This window comes from Galleria mellonella, unplaced genomic scaffold (genome assembly GCF_026898425.1).
Source record: "Galleria mellonella isolate WM207_F2 unplaced genomic scaffold, CSIRO_AGI_GalMel_v1 utg37, whole genome shotgun sequence".
Lineage (NCBI taxonomy): Eukaryota > Metazoa > Arthropoda > Insecta > Lepidoptera > Pyralidae > Galleria > Galleria mellonella.
This window is the reverse complement of record NW_026442087.1, coordinates 1458685-1478788: the sequence shown is the minus strand read 5'-3', so window position 1 is coordinate 1478788 and position 20104 is coordinate 1458685. Positions and strand designations below refer to the sequence as shown.

Sequence of the window (20104 nt, the reverse complement as noted above, 5' to 3'; positions counted from 1 at the left end):
TCATATCGCCTCCTGACAGTTGACGTGGGGCCGTTTGGTTTTAATAACTACTGGCTCTTTAAGTTTACAAGTTGCCTCTGAATTGATAATTGCCGCTTTCATTCATGACGGGGTCACAGAGGATATACATGTGTAATAGAATGAGTAAGGATCGCAAGACCGCTAACTTTGGCATAGCAAGAAATAAGGTGATCCACTTAACGATCTTTTTTTTTATACAACTTAGAATGGCAAACAAGCTAACGGCCCACATGATGGCAAGTGGTAACCGTCGCCTATAGATATAAGCAGTGTCATGGACATAACAGAGTATACTGTTTCACCCATTATACCCCCATGCGTTGCCATTCCTGAGGACTCAGATGTTATTATACCTCTGTATCCTGTAAATTCACGTCATATCCCATCCTTCAAACCGAAACACAGCCATGCAAACACAACTGCTTCACGGTTGAAACACGAATGAGACAGAGGTACTCAAGCAATCGACTTTTGTACAAAATCTCCCTCTGGTCTCCTTTTATATAAAAAAAAAATCCGGTCAAGTGCGAATTGAATTCGCGCAACGACGATTTCGTAGAAAATCATCAAGTTAAATTTTTTTTTCTTTTTGTAAAATAACTACAAATTCACGGTTTTCGGATTTTTTCCTCTATTTGTGCTACATGATGATTGATTTAGGTGATTGTATAGAGTTGCTTACTTATGAATAATAAATAAACGCGATCATTAAACAATTAGCAGACATTGTATAACCACAGTACTCAAAGATTCCAATTAACAAAGCACGACTTGACTACATTAGTTCTTCACACGTACAAAACACTTAGAACTGTTTTACTAATTAAACCGTAGAATAAACTATAAATCCATATGGTCCAAAATGGGGAACCTGGAACCTTAGAACCAGAGGGAGACTTTGTACAAAAGTTGATTGCTTGGGTACCTCTGTCCCCTTCGTGTTTCAACCGTGAAGCAGTTGTGTTTGCATGGCTGTGTTTCGGTTTTAAGGGTGAGATATGGCGTGAATTTACTGGGTACGGAGGAATAACACCTGAGTCCTCAGGAATGGCAACGCATGGGGGTATCATGGGCGAAACAGTATACTCTGTTATGTCTGTCGTACTGCTCATGTCTATAGGCGACGGTTACCACTTTCCATCAAGTGGGCTGTCAGCTTGTTTACCATTCTAAGTTGTATAAAAAAAAAAAGATCATATAGATACACTCGTATCTTCACACAAATGCTTCGAGAAAAGCGGCTCAACTTTTTTATACAATTTTGCGTGATAAATCGTTATGAGTTATTTCTTTACAACTTCTATATTTGTCTTATAATTTTTGCATTTTCTTTAATGCGTAAAAACTCATTTTATTTATTAAATAATTAAATATAGATACGTCAAGATACATTATGTGCGCAAATATATAGAACACTGAAAAAAAAAACGAGTCACCTAATTTGACAATTAACTGACAAAAAGTTGACCCGTTTTTGTGGCTTGAAGCTCTATCTATTAAATCTAAGCCTGGAACGTATTGCTTATATTACACCAAGAATCAACTGAGAAGATGGTACCTATCTTTTCGATTCTAACTGATGAACATGTCAATGCGGGGAAGAGAAATTGTTAATAATGGCCCCATTGCTACAAATATACCCAACCAGGTCGACCTCCACATGGCCCCCCTGGAAACCATCGTACTGAATTCTAATTCACGATGGGCTAACTGATCTGTCTTCCATCTCACCTATCACCCCTCACTGGTGTCCTGCCAGAGTATACCGTTAGCGCAAGTGGTGTTACCATTCCATTATCACCCATTAAAAAAACATGTCGGTGCTGTTTCAGATCCGTCGCGGTGCGTGATGCGCGCGCCTGCGTGTTCGGCGGGCGCGGCGCTGGCGTCTGTACCGCGCTGGTCGCAAACTCAGCCGCCCGCGGACTACGCGTCGCGCGACACTCCGTCGCACCAGCAGCCGGTCTACCCGTTCGATGACGACATCAACCAGCGGCTGGCCATATGGTCTGTACACTCCCTTAGCAACGGTTTATATCATCATCATCTCAGCCATTATTCGCCGGGTGGGGAAGGGACTGTTAGTAATGTGGGCTACTAGTCCCATTGCTAGCAATATACCGTGTCAGGTCAACCTCCACGTAGTCACACCTGGAAACTAATTGGCTGCTAATTGGGCTGCTCTTTCATTTTCACGTATCATCCCTCACTGGTGCCCCGTCGGTGTATACCGGTAGCGCAGGCGGGGTTACCATTCCATTATCATTTATTAAAAAAAAAAGTTATTATTCGCCACTGCTGTAATGTAAATTGAACTCTATTTTCCGCTTTAAACCTCTCATTTGGACCATTGTTCGTATGAGTCACGGCTCACAGTCAGCCCAGAAGCACAGAAGCTTCCTGGGATCGTCACAAGCCTCGCAGAGCGACCTCACTTCGCCACTGCTGAATATAGGAGTCCCCCATATATTGCCATAAAGAACGATCCTAAACCACCTGCATGCACTAACTCCCTGCAATGCATTATATGCTGCCTTAAAAACAATCCTTAGTATTTATCTACGTAACTATTAAAATTTCTGATGTATTTAGTGCTCGCTTTATTGGTAATTCCTGCAAGATCTCATACTAGGTACTCTAAGTCTCTCAGCTACCGAAAGAATATGCAGTTGGGGGCATTCCTTCATTTACTCTACTTTGCTTCCGCTTCAATTCTCGCGATAATAACGATTTGGAACAGCGAGACGTTGATCAATCTTTTTAAAAAACTGTAGAACTCAGATTCTTATAGAAAACTATCTATTGTATAAATTATAATTGCAAATATGTAGTTTTTTTTTACATGCTTATTGTAAACAACCATACGCCCAGTATAATTGTGCTTACCTGTATCGGGCCACGGGCAAGCATATAGTCTGGTACAGACTAGATCAGAAAAAGATTAGCTGAAGTAGCTGTATTTATGTAGTGTTGGTTTGAAGGTTGGATTATGGTAGATCAATTAAAGGGTACCGAGACGTAATACCTTAGTCCTCATAAATGTTAACGCATTAGAGGTGCCATGGTCGTTACAGTGTATTCTGTAATGTCCAAGATGCTATTGATATCTATATGCGACTATAACTACCATACCATTTACCATTCCATATATCATAAAAACAATGCTTAAATATTAACGTAGTAGTAAATGTCACTTTATATTTTTATGTTGAGCCTCCTGCGGAATTGACAGATGAATCATATCGTAAATTTCTACCAAATTCATCATAAGGGACTAACTGACCTAACATCACCCTTCACACCTACACTAATCTTCAATTTTAAAAATAAAATAGTAACTACCGGATATGTTCTCCTTGTGACAGAGTACGACACCACTTTTTTTCATTTCTATGATATTGTAAGAAACACTACTTGAAAATAAGTATAGAAGAAATAAAGGAACAGATAATTTATTAATATTTTTTACGTATATGTCTTCATTAATTAGTACTGCAAACAAAACTATACACCAAGTCAGGCCAGCGTACAGACGTCATCCGTTTATGTGGTAGCAACAACTGTGGCTCGCGCCGTTTTTAAACGATTTTCAAGAACTTCTTTATTTTCCATTGAAAGTGTCCCGCGATTGATCACGATCTCACGCTTGCATTTTCTTATAACGTTACTAATTGTTTTAATGACTCATTCAATTAACATTTATATTTTTTAAGTTTTAAATTTTGCATGCCTAATTACAGCGAGATCTGAGGACTTATACCTATTGTTCACCTCTATATACTTACCATGTTTTTTGTAAATAAATGTTCATTTAATCGTTCGCTTGATGGAACGCGATGATGTGGTCTAAGATGGAGTTCGCAAGCCCAGGAATAGCCAATGCCAAATGCACATTTTCCTTGAATTGGTGCAGATTATATTTGGATGTAAAAAAATTAAGCAGTTCATTTTCTCAATTCCCAGAGGGAGACTTTGTACAAAAGTCGTTTGCTTGGGTACCTCTGTCCTATTCTTATTCCAACCGTGAAGCAGTTTGCGTGGCTGTGTTTCGGTTTGAAGGGTGGGATATGGCGTAATTTACAGGGTACAGAGGAATAACATCTGAGTTCTCAGGAATAGCAATGCATGGGGTTATGTCCATACTACTGCTCATATCTATAGGCGACGTTTAACATTTTCGCTCAGGTTGGCCGTCATCTTGTATGCCATTCTAAGTTGAATAAAAAAAATTCATTTGCAGTCGATAGGATTTAATTCAGTGTCGGGCCCTTTTTATTTTTGTGACAATTGACCGCTACCGCTTTTGTGCTGGCTTGCTATTATGCCTTTTCCTCCTAATTCAATCCTGTTAAATATTTTACATCATACTACTTGTGGTGCCATCTAGTGAGCTACTGATTAATTTTCACTTGTATCTCATCAACTCGACACGCAGCAACCGGAGCGCCCTCTGGAAATAAAAGCGAAACAGAACTTCTTAAAGAAGCAACCATTGATGTAGGATATCTACGAAATATCTCGTTTGTCGTTGTGTGTGTTAATTTTTTTTTTATAGATGATAATGGAATGGTAACCACGCCTGCGCTAACGGTATACGCTAGCGGGGCACCAGGTAGGGATGATAGGTGAGAATGAAAAGGCAGGTCAGTTCGCCCATCCTGATGAATACATCTGGCATTCAGCATGATGGTTGCCAGAGGAAACCACGTGGAGGTCGACCTGACAAGGTATAGTGCTAGCAATAGGACTGGTAGTCCACATTACTTTTAATCCCTCCCCCTCTTGTGTTAACGTTTATAATTGCTTTGCTTTGAAGTGCTCAAATGTGTTATTACTGAAGATTCCAATTTGTATCCCGTTTTTTAATATTATTTACAGGCAAGGTGACATCACGTCGCTGGAGGTGGATGCCATTACAAACACGACGGACGAGACGCTGACCGAGTGCAATGCGGTCAGCGAGCGCATCATGCAGGTGGCGGGCCCGGAGTTGAAGGAGGAGATTATCACCAGGGGACTTGGTAGGGCATTTTGTTGCTACTAGTTTTTTTTTTTTTTTTTATACAACTTAGAATGGCAAACAAGCTGACCGCCCACCTGATGGAAAGTGGTAACCGTCGCCTATAGACATGAGCAGCACCATGGACATAACAGAGTATGACATAACTGTTTCGCCCACGACACCCCCCATGCGTTGTCATTCCTGAGGACTTAGGTGTTATTCCTCTGTACCCAGTAAATTCACGCCATATCCCACCCTTCAAGCCGAAACACAGTCATGCAAACACAACTGCTTCACGGTTGGAACTCGAATGGGACAGAGTTACCCAAGCAATCGACTTTTGTACAAAGTCTTGGTAAAGTACTAGTTTTTACTCTCGCCTACGTTCGCATGACTGGAATTTGTTGACATTTATATAGGACCGAGGGTTTTCAAAATGAAATTTACTTGCTCCGTATTACTATGTATTTAAAACTTTTTTTTAAATTATTCAAAAATATAACACCGTTAACCATCTATCTAGAACACCGTAGCAAGAATTAATGTAATCTTTTCAATCTGTCAATCATACTCGTCACTTACTTACGAATGAGGAAGTCCTGAAAAGAGTGAACGAGGAAAGAACATTAATTAAAATAATAGAGAATAGAAGAGGCAAAATGCTGGGCCACGTTATACGACATGACGATTTTTATAAAAGCATTGTTGAAGGAAAAATAGAGGGCAAAAGAGGAAGAGGAAGACCGAGGAATAAGTACGTGGGACAGATAAAAGAAACACTAGGTGTCATGTCGTATAGGGAGATCAAGGATATGGCCTGGAATAGAGCTGGCTGGAAGAAGATGCATGAATTAGTTGCACCGACAAGAGGAAACTATTAAATGAAAAAAAAAAATCTTACTCGTGCACATTCGTTCATTCTCGTTCATTATACGTTCCGTTACAAACAAATATTGAATACATTAAAAATATTTGCTACATTTATATAAATATAAAATACTACACGACACGACCCGACCCTACGGCGATGTCGACATGCGGTCAAAAGGTACCTATCTCGTACGCGTTAGAGCTTATTTTGCTTTATCAATTTGATTTCACACGACACACCATCGGTGTCTTTGTTTTAATGAATGAAATACGCTCGTAGTAATACGTTACGTCTAATGTGTTACTAATTGTTTCTCACGCTTTCGAGTTGGTGAATTTTTTTTTTTGATTATTCGAAAAAAAAAACCATGTTATTTTTTTTTTATTTTACTTTTGGAATCGATAGTACTACTGAGCCCAATTTTTTTCGCTGCGGATAATCAACCAGTTAAATTTCACGCTGTATAATTTAAGATTGTTACCCAAAAAAAAATTACCTACTTCAATTATGGCAAACCAGTTATTTTGATTTATAAACTAAAAACTACTTCAACCAAATGACCAATGTGTATATATATTTTTTTATATAAAAAAAGGATTTTTCAAATCGGTTCCTAATAATGGAGTTAAAAATAACAAACAATAAAAAATACAATAAATAAGAATTTCCTTCTTTTCGAAATTGGTTGAAAAAACCCCTTAATAAAAATTCCAAATATTGTGTATACAAAATTTCATGATGGTTGATTGAACTGTTAGGTGCTGTTGGCTGCTTACCTAGAAGTAACAAACAAACAAACATTCGATCACATTATAATATTAGTAAAAACAATATTATATATTTCATCAAAATACTTATCTATAAAATATTGTATAATTTGCCTTCTAACAAACATAATGGGATCCCACTTAAGCATATACCAGCGGAATAAAGAGGAAAAAATATTTTTATTCATGTAAACTTAGATTTAGGCATTTTTGAATATTTTTTTTATACCACTTAGGTGGCAAACAAGCATACAGCCCACTTGATGGTAAGTGGTTACCGTAGCCTATGAACACCTGCAATACCAGAGGTATTACGCGTACATTGCCGACCCTGAAGAAACCTCTTTGCCCCACTTTTGAAGAACCCCATGCTGTTGTATCTTGGGAAAACCTCATTCTATAGTCATTTTTTCATTACCGCCCATTCTGAACGCAATTTCAGCCAAGAAGAACGGGCAAGAAACTCAGCTGTTGCTCTTTTCAAAAAGTTAAACTACAAAAATAACATTGTTTATTTATTTTATTTAAACTTTAATGCACAGTATAATTTTATGCACATTTGGCGGACTTAACACTGGACGGTGTTCTATACCAATCAACCATTGGGCGAATCGAGAAATAAATAGGCGGTGCATTATTGAATAGAGGGAAAATAATTTTTTTACTACATGCGGCACTGTATATAATACCTGCACGCCTAGTTAAGCTTTGAGTGTCATACATGGGATGTCAGTGTAAAGTTAAAGAATATAAAGCTGCCAGCATTCAAATATGACACCTGTGTCAATAATATTACGATTGAAATACTGTAATTGTTATTTTTACTTGATATTTACGTCTAGAGCACAAGTGGCCGTATTGTATTAATATAAAAACAAAGCAGAAGATACGCTAAATATTCCGTGTTTTTTTTTATTTTATACAACTTAGAATGGCAAGCAAGCTGACGGCCCTGGCGGACCTGATGAAAAGTGGTAACCGTCGCCTATGGAAATGAGCAGTACCATGGACATAACAGAGTATACTGTTTCACTCATGATACACCCCATGCGTTGCCATTCCTGAGGACTTCGGTGTTATTCCTCTGTACCCAGTAAATTCACACCATGTCCCACCCTTCAAATCGAAACACAACCATGCAAACACAACTGCTTCACGGTTGAAACTCGAATGGGACAGAGGTACCCAAGCAATCGACTTTTAACTAATTATAAATAATTTAGATAAATATCACATGTTATATTAGCCCATTAAAAGTCTACTGGTGAACATAGTCTCCCCAATAAAAGAGGTTTTGCTAGTAATTGCCACGCTTAGTAGGCGGGTTGGCAGTTTGGCTTTTAGTGATGTTTTAAGAGGGGCGCTGCTGCCCATCCCTTCACCATAAGTTCCCTTATTCACCTCTTACGACACCCACGGAAAAGGAAGGGCTGGCCTATTCCATGCCGGCACCTACACGGCTAACACATACAATTCTTATTAATATTATAAATGTGAAAGTTTTTACAAATTGATGAATGTTTGTTACTCTTTCACGCAAAATCTTTTGAACGGGTTTGAATGAAATTTGGCACACGGGTAGTTTATGTGCTCTTTTACTTAACGTGTTTTTTAACTTGTCTTCGAAATTGTTTTAATGCAATTATTACATTGCTGTTTTTTTTTTTTTGTATTTAATAGTATTTGACTATAAAAAAATATTATTATTTTATATTATGACATAATGTTATAGATTACATGATTTTAAATTATAAAAAAAAAGACCAATAAATTCGAAATTTTCCGGAAAGAAATTCCCATTGGTTTTCAGTTCAGAATAATGCTCCGAATTCACTGTTTCAATTATTGCCAAACTGTCTCTTACACCCTGTATATTGATTTACGCAAGCGGAGCCGCAGGATACATATAACTAATAAAAATATAATACTCATTAGAGTCATTGTACTCAAACAAATATAAAATTGTTTATGACAAAATACTGATGTGTTGATCACAATTGTCGGATTTTTTTTTAAGTGGAACACAATCTCAATTTCCCTTTACAGAATGTCGGACGGGCGAGGTCGTGGTGACGCCGGGGTTCAAGCTAAGATGTCGCCACGTCATACACACGGTCAGCCCAAAATACGTCGCTAAGTATCATACAGCTGCCGAGACTTCGCTACAGAACTGTTATAAGTATGTATTAATTTTATATTAGTTTTTTTTTTATACATGATAATGAGATGAGAATGGTAACCCCACCCGCGCTATCGGTATATACTAGCGGGTCACCAGTGAGGGATGATAGGTGACGTTGAAAGCAGGTCAGTTAGCCCATCGTAACGAATTTGACTATAAATTAGTCATGATTGTTTCTCAGGGGGAACTGTGTGGAGGTCGACCTGACAGGATATATTGCTAGCACTAGAACTGGTACCTCGCATTACTCCGATCCCGATGGGTCGACGTGCAACGGCTTAGCTGACCTCATATGCGAAAATGAGGTACCCAATGGGTGCTATCGCTCCCTGATGGCTGTTTGAACCAGTTGTCGTTGCAGGAACGTGCTGCACAAGGCGGCGGAGCTGGGTGCGCGGTCGTTGGCGCTCTGTGTCATCAACACGCCTCGCAGGAACTTCCCGCCTGATCTGGCCGCGCATATTGCCTTACGTAAGTAACCTGAGGACCTACCATGAAATGTTTTCCGAAATTTCGAGTCATTTCGAATCACGAATTTCATGTTAAAATTACATGATAAAAATATTAAAATATTGTTCCTTTGGACTTTTATGGTAGGATGTGTTACAAACGAAATGTTAAGCTTCATTTACTGGACCGATTTTGGTGTGAAAGAAAACACGAAATTGAATTCGGAATTTCATTTCGTGGTTAACCCCCTGCCTTACATCATATATATACAGTGTCTCCATACAAATGCTTCGAGACAAGCGGCGGTAATTTTTTCTGCGTACAACTTTACATGATAAAGAATTATGAGTGATTTTTTTATACTACTTAGAATGGCAAACAAGCTGACGGCCCACCTGATTGAAAGTGGTAATCGTCGCCTATAGACATGAGCAGTACCATGGACATAACAGAGTATACTGTTTCGCCCATGATACCCCCCATGCGTTGCCATTTCTGAGGACTCAGGTGTTATTCCTCTGTACCCAGTAAATTCACGCCATATCTCACCCTTCAAACCGAAACACAGCCATGCAAACACAACTGCTTCACGGTTGAAACACGAATGGGACAGAGGTACCCAAGCAATCGACTTTTGTACAGTCTCCCTCTTTATAACTTCTATATTTATTTTGTTTTATCATTTTTGTATCTTATTAACCACTTAAGCATCTCGAACGAGACCCTCTCGCGCATCAAATGTGTTCCGTTTTGCGCTATCCCTAGTACCTCTCGCCACTTAAAAATATTATGTTCATATTCTTATCTGGAGCGGTACCTTCTCGCTCATTTGTATTTCATAGAGCATGATGTATGTTTATTGTATGCTCGTTCTAATTTAATGCGTGCGCCAATACGCCAGTTGATCTCATTTCACAGAAAAACTTGCGTATGAAGTAGTTAGTACGTAATGACTTGTTTATTGAGTATAAAAGGATTAAAATGAAAGGTTGAGGAATGAGAGTGGTCGTATTGGTCGACGAGGCGATCGCGATCGCTAGTCGCTTGTGCACAGGAGGTCCCTAGGCGTGGGACGGCCGTCCGGCGGACGCGCGTGCAGCGGCGCGAGGCCCCTCAGGTGGGGATGGTGTCCGCCGTCGGCACGGGCGGACATGTTGCTCGCCGTGCCGACGACGAACTCGACCGATGGGACCCCTGAGTTGTGGAAATAAAACTAACAGTGTGTGTGTTGTGCGCAGGCGCAGTGCGGCGCCACCTGTCGCTGTGCGCGCGGCCGCGGCTGGTGGTGCTGGCGGCCGCGTGCGGGCCCGACGCCGCGCCGCTGCGTGCGCGCGCGCCGCTCTACTTCCCGCGCCAGCCCGCGCACCACGACCACGACCAGCGCATGCGCATCATACACAACCCGCACGACACCGGTCAGTACGCGCCTCACACCACTGTTGCATTATTATACTAGCGGCTTGTTTGCCCTCTTAAAGTAGTACATAGAGTATCCTATGCACTAAGTTAGCATGTAACCTACCCGTGTATTAAATGCATTCAAATCAGTTTGGTAGTTTTTGCATAAAAAAAAGTAACAAACATCCATCCATCGTTACGAAATTATGTATTTATATTGTAAATTTATTTATTAATATACGAAAACTTATAAAAAAAAAACAAATTAATATATACTTATAATAAATCTGTAGAGAGGTCAATTCTGTACATGAAATATATTTCCAAAATAACTATCAGGCGGTGATTAGTGATCGATACTGATGCCAAAAATGCAATCAGTAAAATTTTTGTCTGCCTATCTGTGTGTTCGTTATAGAAACAAAAACCACTCGACGGATTTTAACGAAACTTGGTACAATTATTCTTCATACTCCTGGGCAGGTTATAGTATACTTTTCATCACGCTACGATCAATAGGAGCAGAACAGTGAAGGGAAATGTTGGGAAAACGGGAGAAGTTACTCCATTTTTAAGTTTCCGTCGCGTGCGCAGCCTTAATGGCCACTTTTTAAAATGTAAAAGTGTCCACCCGTGCGACGCCGGGACGAGCCGCTAGTTATAAATAAAATCTACTTGTATAGTTTTACCTACCAAATATATTTCATCATTTTATTCACTAATCAGATATTTTATACGGAATAGACAAAGCGCAGATATCGCGTGACTCATCTATATGATGCCATTTAGTCGGGTACTTGCTGATTCTGATAACGTTTAATGTACGAGGTTTGTCCGGAAAGTACGTATAAAAGTTTTTTAAAAATTTTATTTTACAATTATTCAGGTAAATCAATTTTATCCCCTTCAAAGTACTCCCCCTGTGACATAATGCACTTGTGCCAACGCCGTTTCCACTGTGAGAAGGCTCCTTGAAAGTCCTCTGGTTGTAGGTTTCTCAGCTGCCCCGTCGTAGCTTTTTTTATCTCATTTATGTCCCCCAAATGCCGCCCCCGAAGTACCAATTTGGTTTTTGGGAACAAGAAGAAGTCACACGGGGCCAAATCCGGCGAATAGGGGGGTGTTCGGTCACCGTAATGGAATTTTTACTCAAAAACTCACGGACAACAAGAGAGGTGTGGGCAGGGGCATTGTCGTGGTGAAGAATCCAACGCCCCTCTCGCGCCAATTCTGGACGAACTCGTGCCACACGAGCTTTGAGGCGTCTGAGCACATCGACGTAGAATTTTCCATCAACTGTCTGGCCTGGAGGGACGAATTCTTGATGGACAATCCCCCGAACATCGAAAAAAACAATCAACATTGTCTTGACATTTGAGCGGGATTTTCTTGATTTTTTTGTTCGTGGTTCCCCGGATGTCTTCCACTCTTTGCTTTGGGATTTTAATTCGACATCAAATTCGTAGAACCAAGACTCATCTCCAGTGATGACTCGGTTCAAAAAGTCACCATTCTCTTCGGCTTCCAACCAGTCCTCACAGCAAGCAACTCTTCGTGATTTTTGATCCGGGGACAAAAGCTTGGGAACGATCTTGGCGCAAATTTTTTTCATTTGAAGTTCGTTTCTTAGAATTTCGTGGACCACGGTTTTGCCCAAATTAAGCTCTTCAGCCACCTGTCTGACCGTTAAACGACGGTCCCCATTAACACAAGTTCGAATTCTTTCCACGTTTTCGTCGGAATGTGAAGTGGAAGGACATCCTGAACGTGGGTCATCTTAAACGCTTTCTCGGCCCTCTCTGAATCTTTTTAGCCACTTGTGGACGGTTGGTTCCTTCACAGCATCATCCCCATAAACTGTTCTGAGATCGGCAAAAATTTCACGGCCATTCTTGCCGAGTTTCGAGAGAAACTTGATTACGACGCGCTGCTCTTCAACGGAAGCGGGCTCCATGCCGACGGGGTTTCGTTAAGAGGTAACTTCACAGATGGCGTGACAAGCCAGTTCGCACCGCACGGCGGTCAGACCAGAACTGAAGCATTGTTAGGGACATAAGGAAGGGGTCCTGCGCTTACCTGTCCTCCCCACTCCTCTTTCTCGCATTCCAGAACACTTTTATACGAACTTTCCGGACAGACCTCGTACCCTTATACAAATATATTGTGCGTATTATCGATCGACGATTACAGTACAATTGCGACCATCAATTGAACTAATAATAAAAATCTTATTGTCATTCCGTTATCATTAATATATCGATAGATTATTCATTATTTAACCATAAATACATTGAGAGACTAATTGCGCATAAATTCACAATATAAGTGCGTCAAACAATAATCTAATTTTGATTGTTCACTTTTTTATAATGTTCTCCATTGAAAGTAATTCAAAATTTATTCTGTCAATAAAATACCTGTATATATCTTATAGGACCAATTAAAATCTAGTTTAGACTCCAGTTACCCGCAAATTTAACAATGTCTATTTAATATTTAATTAAATATTATTATATATTTCGTATTAAATATTTAATTTATGTTTTCTCCTAGATTGGGTGGAACGAACAGGTTAGATAGAACGAAAACAAATTATTTTCTCACCGGAAAAGCACGACAGCCATATAATTAACGATTTTAATTTTATTTATTTATTTATTTATTTATTGGAAAACCAACAGCTTACAATTTATAGCTTAAAACAATAACAACTTATCCATATAAAAAGCCAATAACAGGTTTTCACTGACTTAGCGATATAAATTTGTCGTGGCTAGAATAATTATAAAATTTAAAAGGAAATAAAAATAAAAAACTAAACTTTACGACGTACTGTGCTCCGGTGCTTCTTAATAGGTAGTTTTCATACGCTTGTGGCGTTGACCTTACACAGCTGATTCGGCGCGTCGCGATAAGATTTTAATATTACATTGCTGTTTTTTTTTTTTTTTGTATTTCATAGTATTTCGCTATGATTTTTTTTTATAATGACATAGTGTTAAGATGAAAATACACCAGAAGTTAGATCTTCAGGTAGACGCCTTTGTAAAGCGCTTTCGATGTAGCAGTTTTTGCATGACACGGGAATAAACATACAAATAAAGAAACATTCACTGTATTATAAAGAGAAATATTTGATTTTATTGGTATTCGTTTATAATTGATTGATAAACTCATAAACTATTTAGTTGAATTAAATAATTGCTTTTACCTATAGTATTAAGCTACATTATCAATGAGTAATATAGGATAATATATATATATATATATATATATATATATATATATATATATATATATATATATATATACATATATATATATATATATTATCTAAGCAAAAACTTGGGTTGGTCGCCTGGTAGCGACTGCTTTCAACATAATAATTATTGTGATGAATTATTTATACCGTATGTTTAATTAATTAATGAAATATATTATTTATGCATCATTTATGTAAGTATGTATCTATATAATACAATTTTATCTTTAGCTGTTAAATCGGTTACACAGGTTACACTCTGGGTTTGTTGTACGCGTCCATGTAGCCTAACTTCAGGCTGCAGCTAAAAATCAGTGCTTTGCTTTAAAGCAAAACCATCACTGAGCTGTACCCTATTTGGGTCACTGCGACACACATGGCGAAACCATATTTTCATATTTTATCTTTTGTTGTATATTTTAAAAAGTGTTAATAATTTGATTGTATAAACTCATTTGTAAATTTACGTGTATCATAAATGGCTCAAATAAAAAGTTTATCTATCTATCTCTTTATTATAATGTTGTAAAACATTAGATGTGCTTTGCACGCTTAAATAACTTTTCTTCATAATAAAAAAACTGCTTATAAGATGAATATGCACTTTAATTGAAGGACGCCATGACAGAGAACCTAAATTACATTTTTCAATGTTGCGAATCTTAGGTACAATGATTTATTTATTTATTTATAGGATTACCAACATAAGATACAGCGAAATATTTCAATACAATACACTGATAGATTAGATCTAACTGTTCTTACATTTATAGACAACCACATCATGTCTTGTGTTTGATAAACATTCAAATAGAATTAAATTATTAAATGTCATTATATAAGTAAAAAAATATTAACAATATGAATAATAATATAATATAAATAATGGAAATTGTATTTAAATTATTATAAATTATAAATAAATATAATGAAATATTTTCTTGCAATGACTTCCATAAGTGCATTTACTCACTAATGATGTCATTAAATGACGAATGTCGAACCCGTTGCACTGCGGTACATCACTAATAGGCTTATCAATGATAAGTATAACAGGTTATCGTGTATTGACGCATTAGTATTATCGATACAACTCACCAAAACACTTGTGTGAACACTCTTCTGTTATTGTTACTAGTGAATTGTTAAACGAAATGGATTTGGAGCCCAGGACTGTTGGTTTCCAAATGAAAGCCAGACCACACGGTTTGTTTTTTTTTTTTTAACTAAAATATAGAAGTATAAGTTTGACTGCCACAAGAATAGATTTTGCCTAGTATGGGGTCATTGTCATATTGTATCACAGGCTACTTTTGTTTAAACACAATATAGTTTATTATATTATACTAGCTGACCCTGCAAACGTTGTTTTGCCATATTCATTATTTTTAGAAATTATTTTTTTTAGTCCAATCAAAAATAGCTAACACTATAAGTGTGTTAGGATGTAATTAAATGATCGTAAATGGGTAAAAAATTGAAGCTGTATGTATTTTTCAATGCTTAGTCATAATAAAATAAAATAAAATGGTAAAAAAAAATAAAAAATATATATTTAAGGGTAGGTCATCCTTATCATTGAGGGGTATGAAAAATAGATGTTGACCGATTCTCAGACCTACTGAATATGCACACAAAATTTCATAAAAATCGGTAGTGCCGTTTCGGAGGAGTTTGGTAACAAACACCGTGACACGAGAATTTTATATATTAGACTAGCCGACCCCGTAAACGTTGTTTTACCACTTATTGCGAAATATAAAAATCGTGATTAAAATACAGGGGTTGATCGTAAAACGATGAAAATTTAAAGTTGTATGTATTTTTCAATGCTATATAATATTTAAAACACAATTAAAAATTTTGTCAAAAAAATATAAAAATAATTTTTAGGAATGGGTCACCCTTATCATTGAGGGGTATAAAAAATAGATGTTGGCCGATTCTCAGACCTACCAAATATGCACACAAAATTTCATGAAAATCGGTAATGCCGTTTCGGAGGAGTTTGGTAACAAACACCGTGACACGAGAATTTTATATATTAGATTATTATATATAAAAAGTGGCTTGTTGAAATTACAATTTTTCCCTCTAATTATTATACGGATTAGCAATCACTTTGTTATCAATATAGGTCAGATCGACCTCCCCGTAGTCCCCTCTAGAATAAGTCGTGCTAAATTCCGGGTATATTCATCACAATTGAATGACTGACCTACTTTTCATTCTCACCTATCATCCCTCACTGGTGCCCCGCCAGCGCATACCGTTAGCGCAGGCAAGGTTACCATTTCATTATCATCCATTAAAAAGTCTGTTAATCGAATTTATATATTATATACACAAATGAATTGCCTTCCCGTGGATGTCGTAAGAGGCGACTAAAGGAGGGTGAGAAATGAGCAACGTCCCTCTTAAAACATCTTTAAAATCCTAACTGCGGTTGCCAACCCGCCTGCCAAGCGTGACAACTATTGGCAAAACTCCCCTTATGGGAAAGGCTTATGTCCAGTAGTGGACAGTTAACGGCTAAATAATGCATAAATAAATAGTGACATGGGTGTCCACAGTATATTCTTGTGTATCCATGATGTTATTCTTGTCTATAGGCGACGAATTTTACTTTCCATCGGATCGTCTCTCATTCATCTATGGTATTAAGTTACTTGAAAAAAATCTAATATTTAAAATAGACCTGATTTTAAATGGCCCAAAAGTTCTATAGAGATGCGTTTATTAATTAACATTATTTAATTTTTATTTACTTTTTTATTTTATTCAAATAGGTACTTACATTTGTAAATATCTTTACAATATTTCTCTAATAAAAAAACAACAAACAACTCTATTGTAAACAATAATACATAATATACCAAACCCCTTTTATTTTATATTAATTAAAAATTAAGCATAGTCATAAATAAAAAAAAAAACATACCACGATTGTTCATAAAATATTCCAAAATGGGGGGAAAGGGATTGTTAGTAATGGAGACTGAGAATCCCATTGCTAGCAATATACCCAACCAGGTCGACCTCGCGGTTCCCCCTGGAAACTATCATGGTTAATTCCTGATGAATTCATCATGATGGGCTAACTGGCCTGTTTTCATTTTTTCATCTATCACCCTTCACTGGTGCTCCGCCAGCCCGTTAGCGCAGGCGGGGTTAGACAGGCACCATACCATTTTCACCAATCAAAAAAAAATCCAAAATAAAAAAAAAATATTTATAATAGGTATCTTTGTTCTACACGCGAGTATTATACAAATATACCGAAACATTCAAACATTATGCTGATTGTTGCCATACATTCATACAGATAAACATGTCAATTAACTTAAATAGGCCGAAACTACTAACAGTGACTGATATTGTCCAAACATGTCAAGTTTACGCCTCAGTAACTTAGGAGAGAGTACACTTCAGTCTACATATCGGATCTTACACAGATAGTGTGTTTTCCATTCCAATTGTCTTGTTTGTAGTGTTTTTTTTTTTTTAAATAACCACGTGTCAAATAATCTGTGAATAAATAAATATCTACTCTGTTACTAAAATGTAGTAGTACTTGTATAACTTCCAATGATATTAACTTTCAGACTTTCGCGTTGCATGTTCTATGGTTTATAAAAATCGAGATAATTCTCGTGTCGCGGCGTTCTCTCCGAAACGGTTCTACCGATTTTTATGAAATTTTGAGTACATATCTGGTAGGTCTGAGAATCGGCCTACATCTATTTTTCATACCCCTCAATGATAAGGGTGACCCACCCCTAAATATTTTTCATTTTATGACAATTTTTTTTATTTTTATTTTACGATCAACCCCTGTTTTTTAATCGCGATTTTTATATGCCGCAATAGAGTTGAAAGATGGCAATCGAATATAATAGTTGTAGTAAGAAAACAACGTTTGCCGAGTCATTTAGTATATTTTGCAGAGTTTGCAGATATATATATATATATATATATATATATATATATATATATATATATATATATATATATATATATATATATATATATAATTTCTCGTTTTCTCTACACTTAAACAAAAGATATAGCGATTAGTTTAATTAACAATTTGTTATCAAGTGTAGGCTTATTTCTAAAAGAGATCTCTTCCAGCCAACCCAATGCAGTTAGATAGAATGCGTTATTTATGTAGTAATGCGATCATTTAGATAAATATGACAAATTTGCCTGGAGATCTACCATGACATGAAATTCCGAATTTTCGGACTCACTTTCGTGTTTTCGTTCACACCGAAATCGGTCCTGTAAATGGAGCTTAACATTTCGTTAGTCATAAATCCTACCAAAAAAAAAATTTTAATATTTTTAAACAGTGTGCATTGTGTCATTTTAACATCAAGTTTGTGTTTCGTTCGGCCAAGAAATTTCGGAAAACATTTCATGGTAGGCTCTATGAATTATCTCGACGTTTCGACCAGATTACATCGGCCGTGGTAGCAATTAGATTAATATAGTGCTGTATCCGCTTCTAAGACAAGAGAAAACTGCTTCCCATATATTATAGTACGTGTCTACAAAATTTTCTAATGATTCGTTAAGCGAATTAGCGTCAAGAGGTAACAAACACTCAATTTCACATTTACAAGAATGTAACACATATGTGTTCACAATAAATCATTGGAAATTATACAAGTGTATTGTAACTTATAAAAAGATTTATTCTAAATTCCACCGAATATCAACAATCTGCAGCATCAACGACAAAATTGTATACTTCTAGAACCTGCAAATTCGACTGTGATAATTGTGACGGAATGTACGTTGATAATTACCTACTGTTTGTTAATTATAAGCACACAGCCAAATGTGCAGTCTCTATACAGTGAACTTCAGTGAATGTGGTGTCGCAGATCAGTATTTTTTTTTCTATTTTAAAATGGCTCTCAAGCCCAAAACGTACAACGAAAATGATCTCCAAAAGTCGTTCGTTCGTTGTACGCCGAGAAGTGCGATAATGTCGGAAGCGTGTTGACATTTGTTTCCCGCCAAATTGTGTAGCGTTCTCAACTGTCAGCCATGTTGAATTATGCGTTTGAATATGAACGTAAGTTTGAAACACTTATTTGTTTATTATTAACTTTTAACTTTTATAGATACCAAAGAGGGTTTTCATAATAACTGTATTTTTTAACGTGATCTTCTTTTTCTGATGTTTCCTTTTACTATAACTGATGCACTTTAGCTACAGTACAGCTAGTTTGTAATATTACTTAAAACTATCTGTCAATTGGATAGATAGATATATAATTTATTTGCGTTACTTACAACACATAAATAACAACATATATAGATACATACGCAAGAAAAAAGAAATACAAGAATACATATAAAAAAAAACAAAAACGACCTACTACGACTACACCTGCGTGAACTCAAAAATATAGATTTTGAAACTTAGAGCATATTTCTCCGATTGCGCTACTGTGTTCTTCCTCAGGAACGGCAGTAGTCACCTATCATCACGTTTTTTTTTTATGGGTGAAAATGGTATGGCAACCCCGCCTGCGCTAACGGGATACGCTGGCAGAGCACCAGTGAAGGGTGATCGATGAGAATGAAAACAGGCCAGTTAGCCCATCGTAATGAATTCATCAGGAATTAACCATGATAGTTTCCTGGGAAAACCGTGTGGGGGTCGACCTGGTTGGGTATATTGTTAGCAATGGGATTTTCAGTCTCCATTACTAACAATCCCCCCCCCCCTTATCTACACGTTAGCCGCATATTTTCGATCATCGACATGAACCATCAGACATTTTTGCGTGGTTAAGTCACAGATATCCGCATATTTGTATTTGAATGAAAACATATGACCCATTCACATACAGCTATGTATGATGACGTAAACAAAAACTAAAAAAAAATAAGAATGTTTGATCATTTGGAAAGGATGGATCAAAATAGAATCACGAAAGATATATATCGAGAACGAATGAATGGAGACGTGGGTAGGAGCGTTCATAGACGGACTTACGTCGACCAAATAAATTACGTGCAGAAAAAAGGCCAATTTAACCGTTTTAGTGCCATTGATTTTTACTCATGTCTACTTAAGGATGCCAAAGAAATCTTTGTCGTGTTGATGTCATTTACCCTTGTCTCTAAAAAG

The 20104-nt window shown here is 37.1% G+C and overlaps 1 protein-coding gene across 4 annotated transcripts in view; it reads left to right on the top strand.

Moving 5' to 3' along the window:
* The window catches only part of LOC113515385 (protein GDAP2 homolog), a 110754-nt gene that overhangs the window by 40231 nt on the left and 50419 nt on the right, over nucleotides 1-20104 (top strand). For all 4 annotated transcript variants that reach the window (XM_052897581.1, XM_052897582.1, XM_052897583.1 and 1 more), the window contains exons 2-6: nucleotides 1854-2028; nucleotides 4900-5042; nucleotides 8708-8840; nucleotides 9205-9314; nucleotides 10532-10708. In XM_052897581.1, the coding sequence (XP_052753541.1) occupies nucleotides 1871-2028; nucleotides 4900-5042; nucleotides 8708-8840; nucleotides 9205-9314; nucleotides 10532-10708 (721 nt within the window). In that variant the 5' untranslated portion in view covers nucleotides 1854-1870. The remainder of the gene's footprint in view (nucleotides 1-1853; nucleotides 2029-4899; nucleotides 5043-8707; nucleotides 8841-9204; nucleotides 9315-10531; nucleotides 10709-20104) is intronic.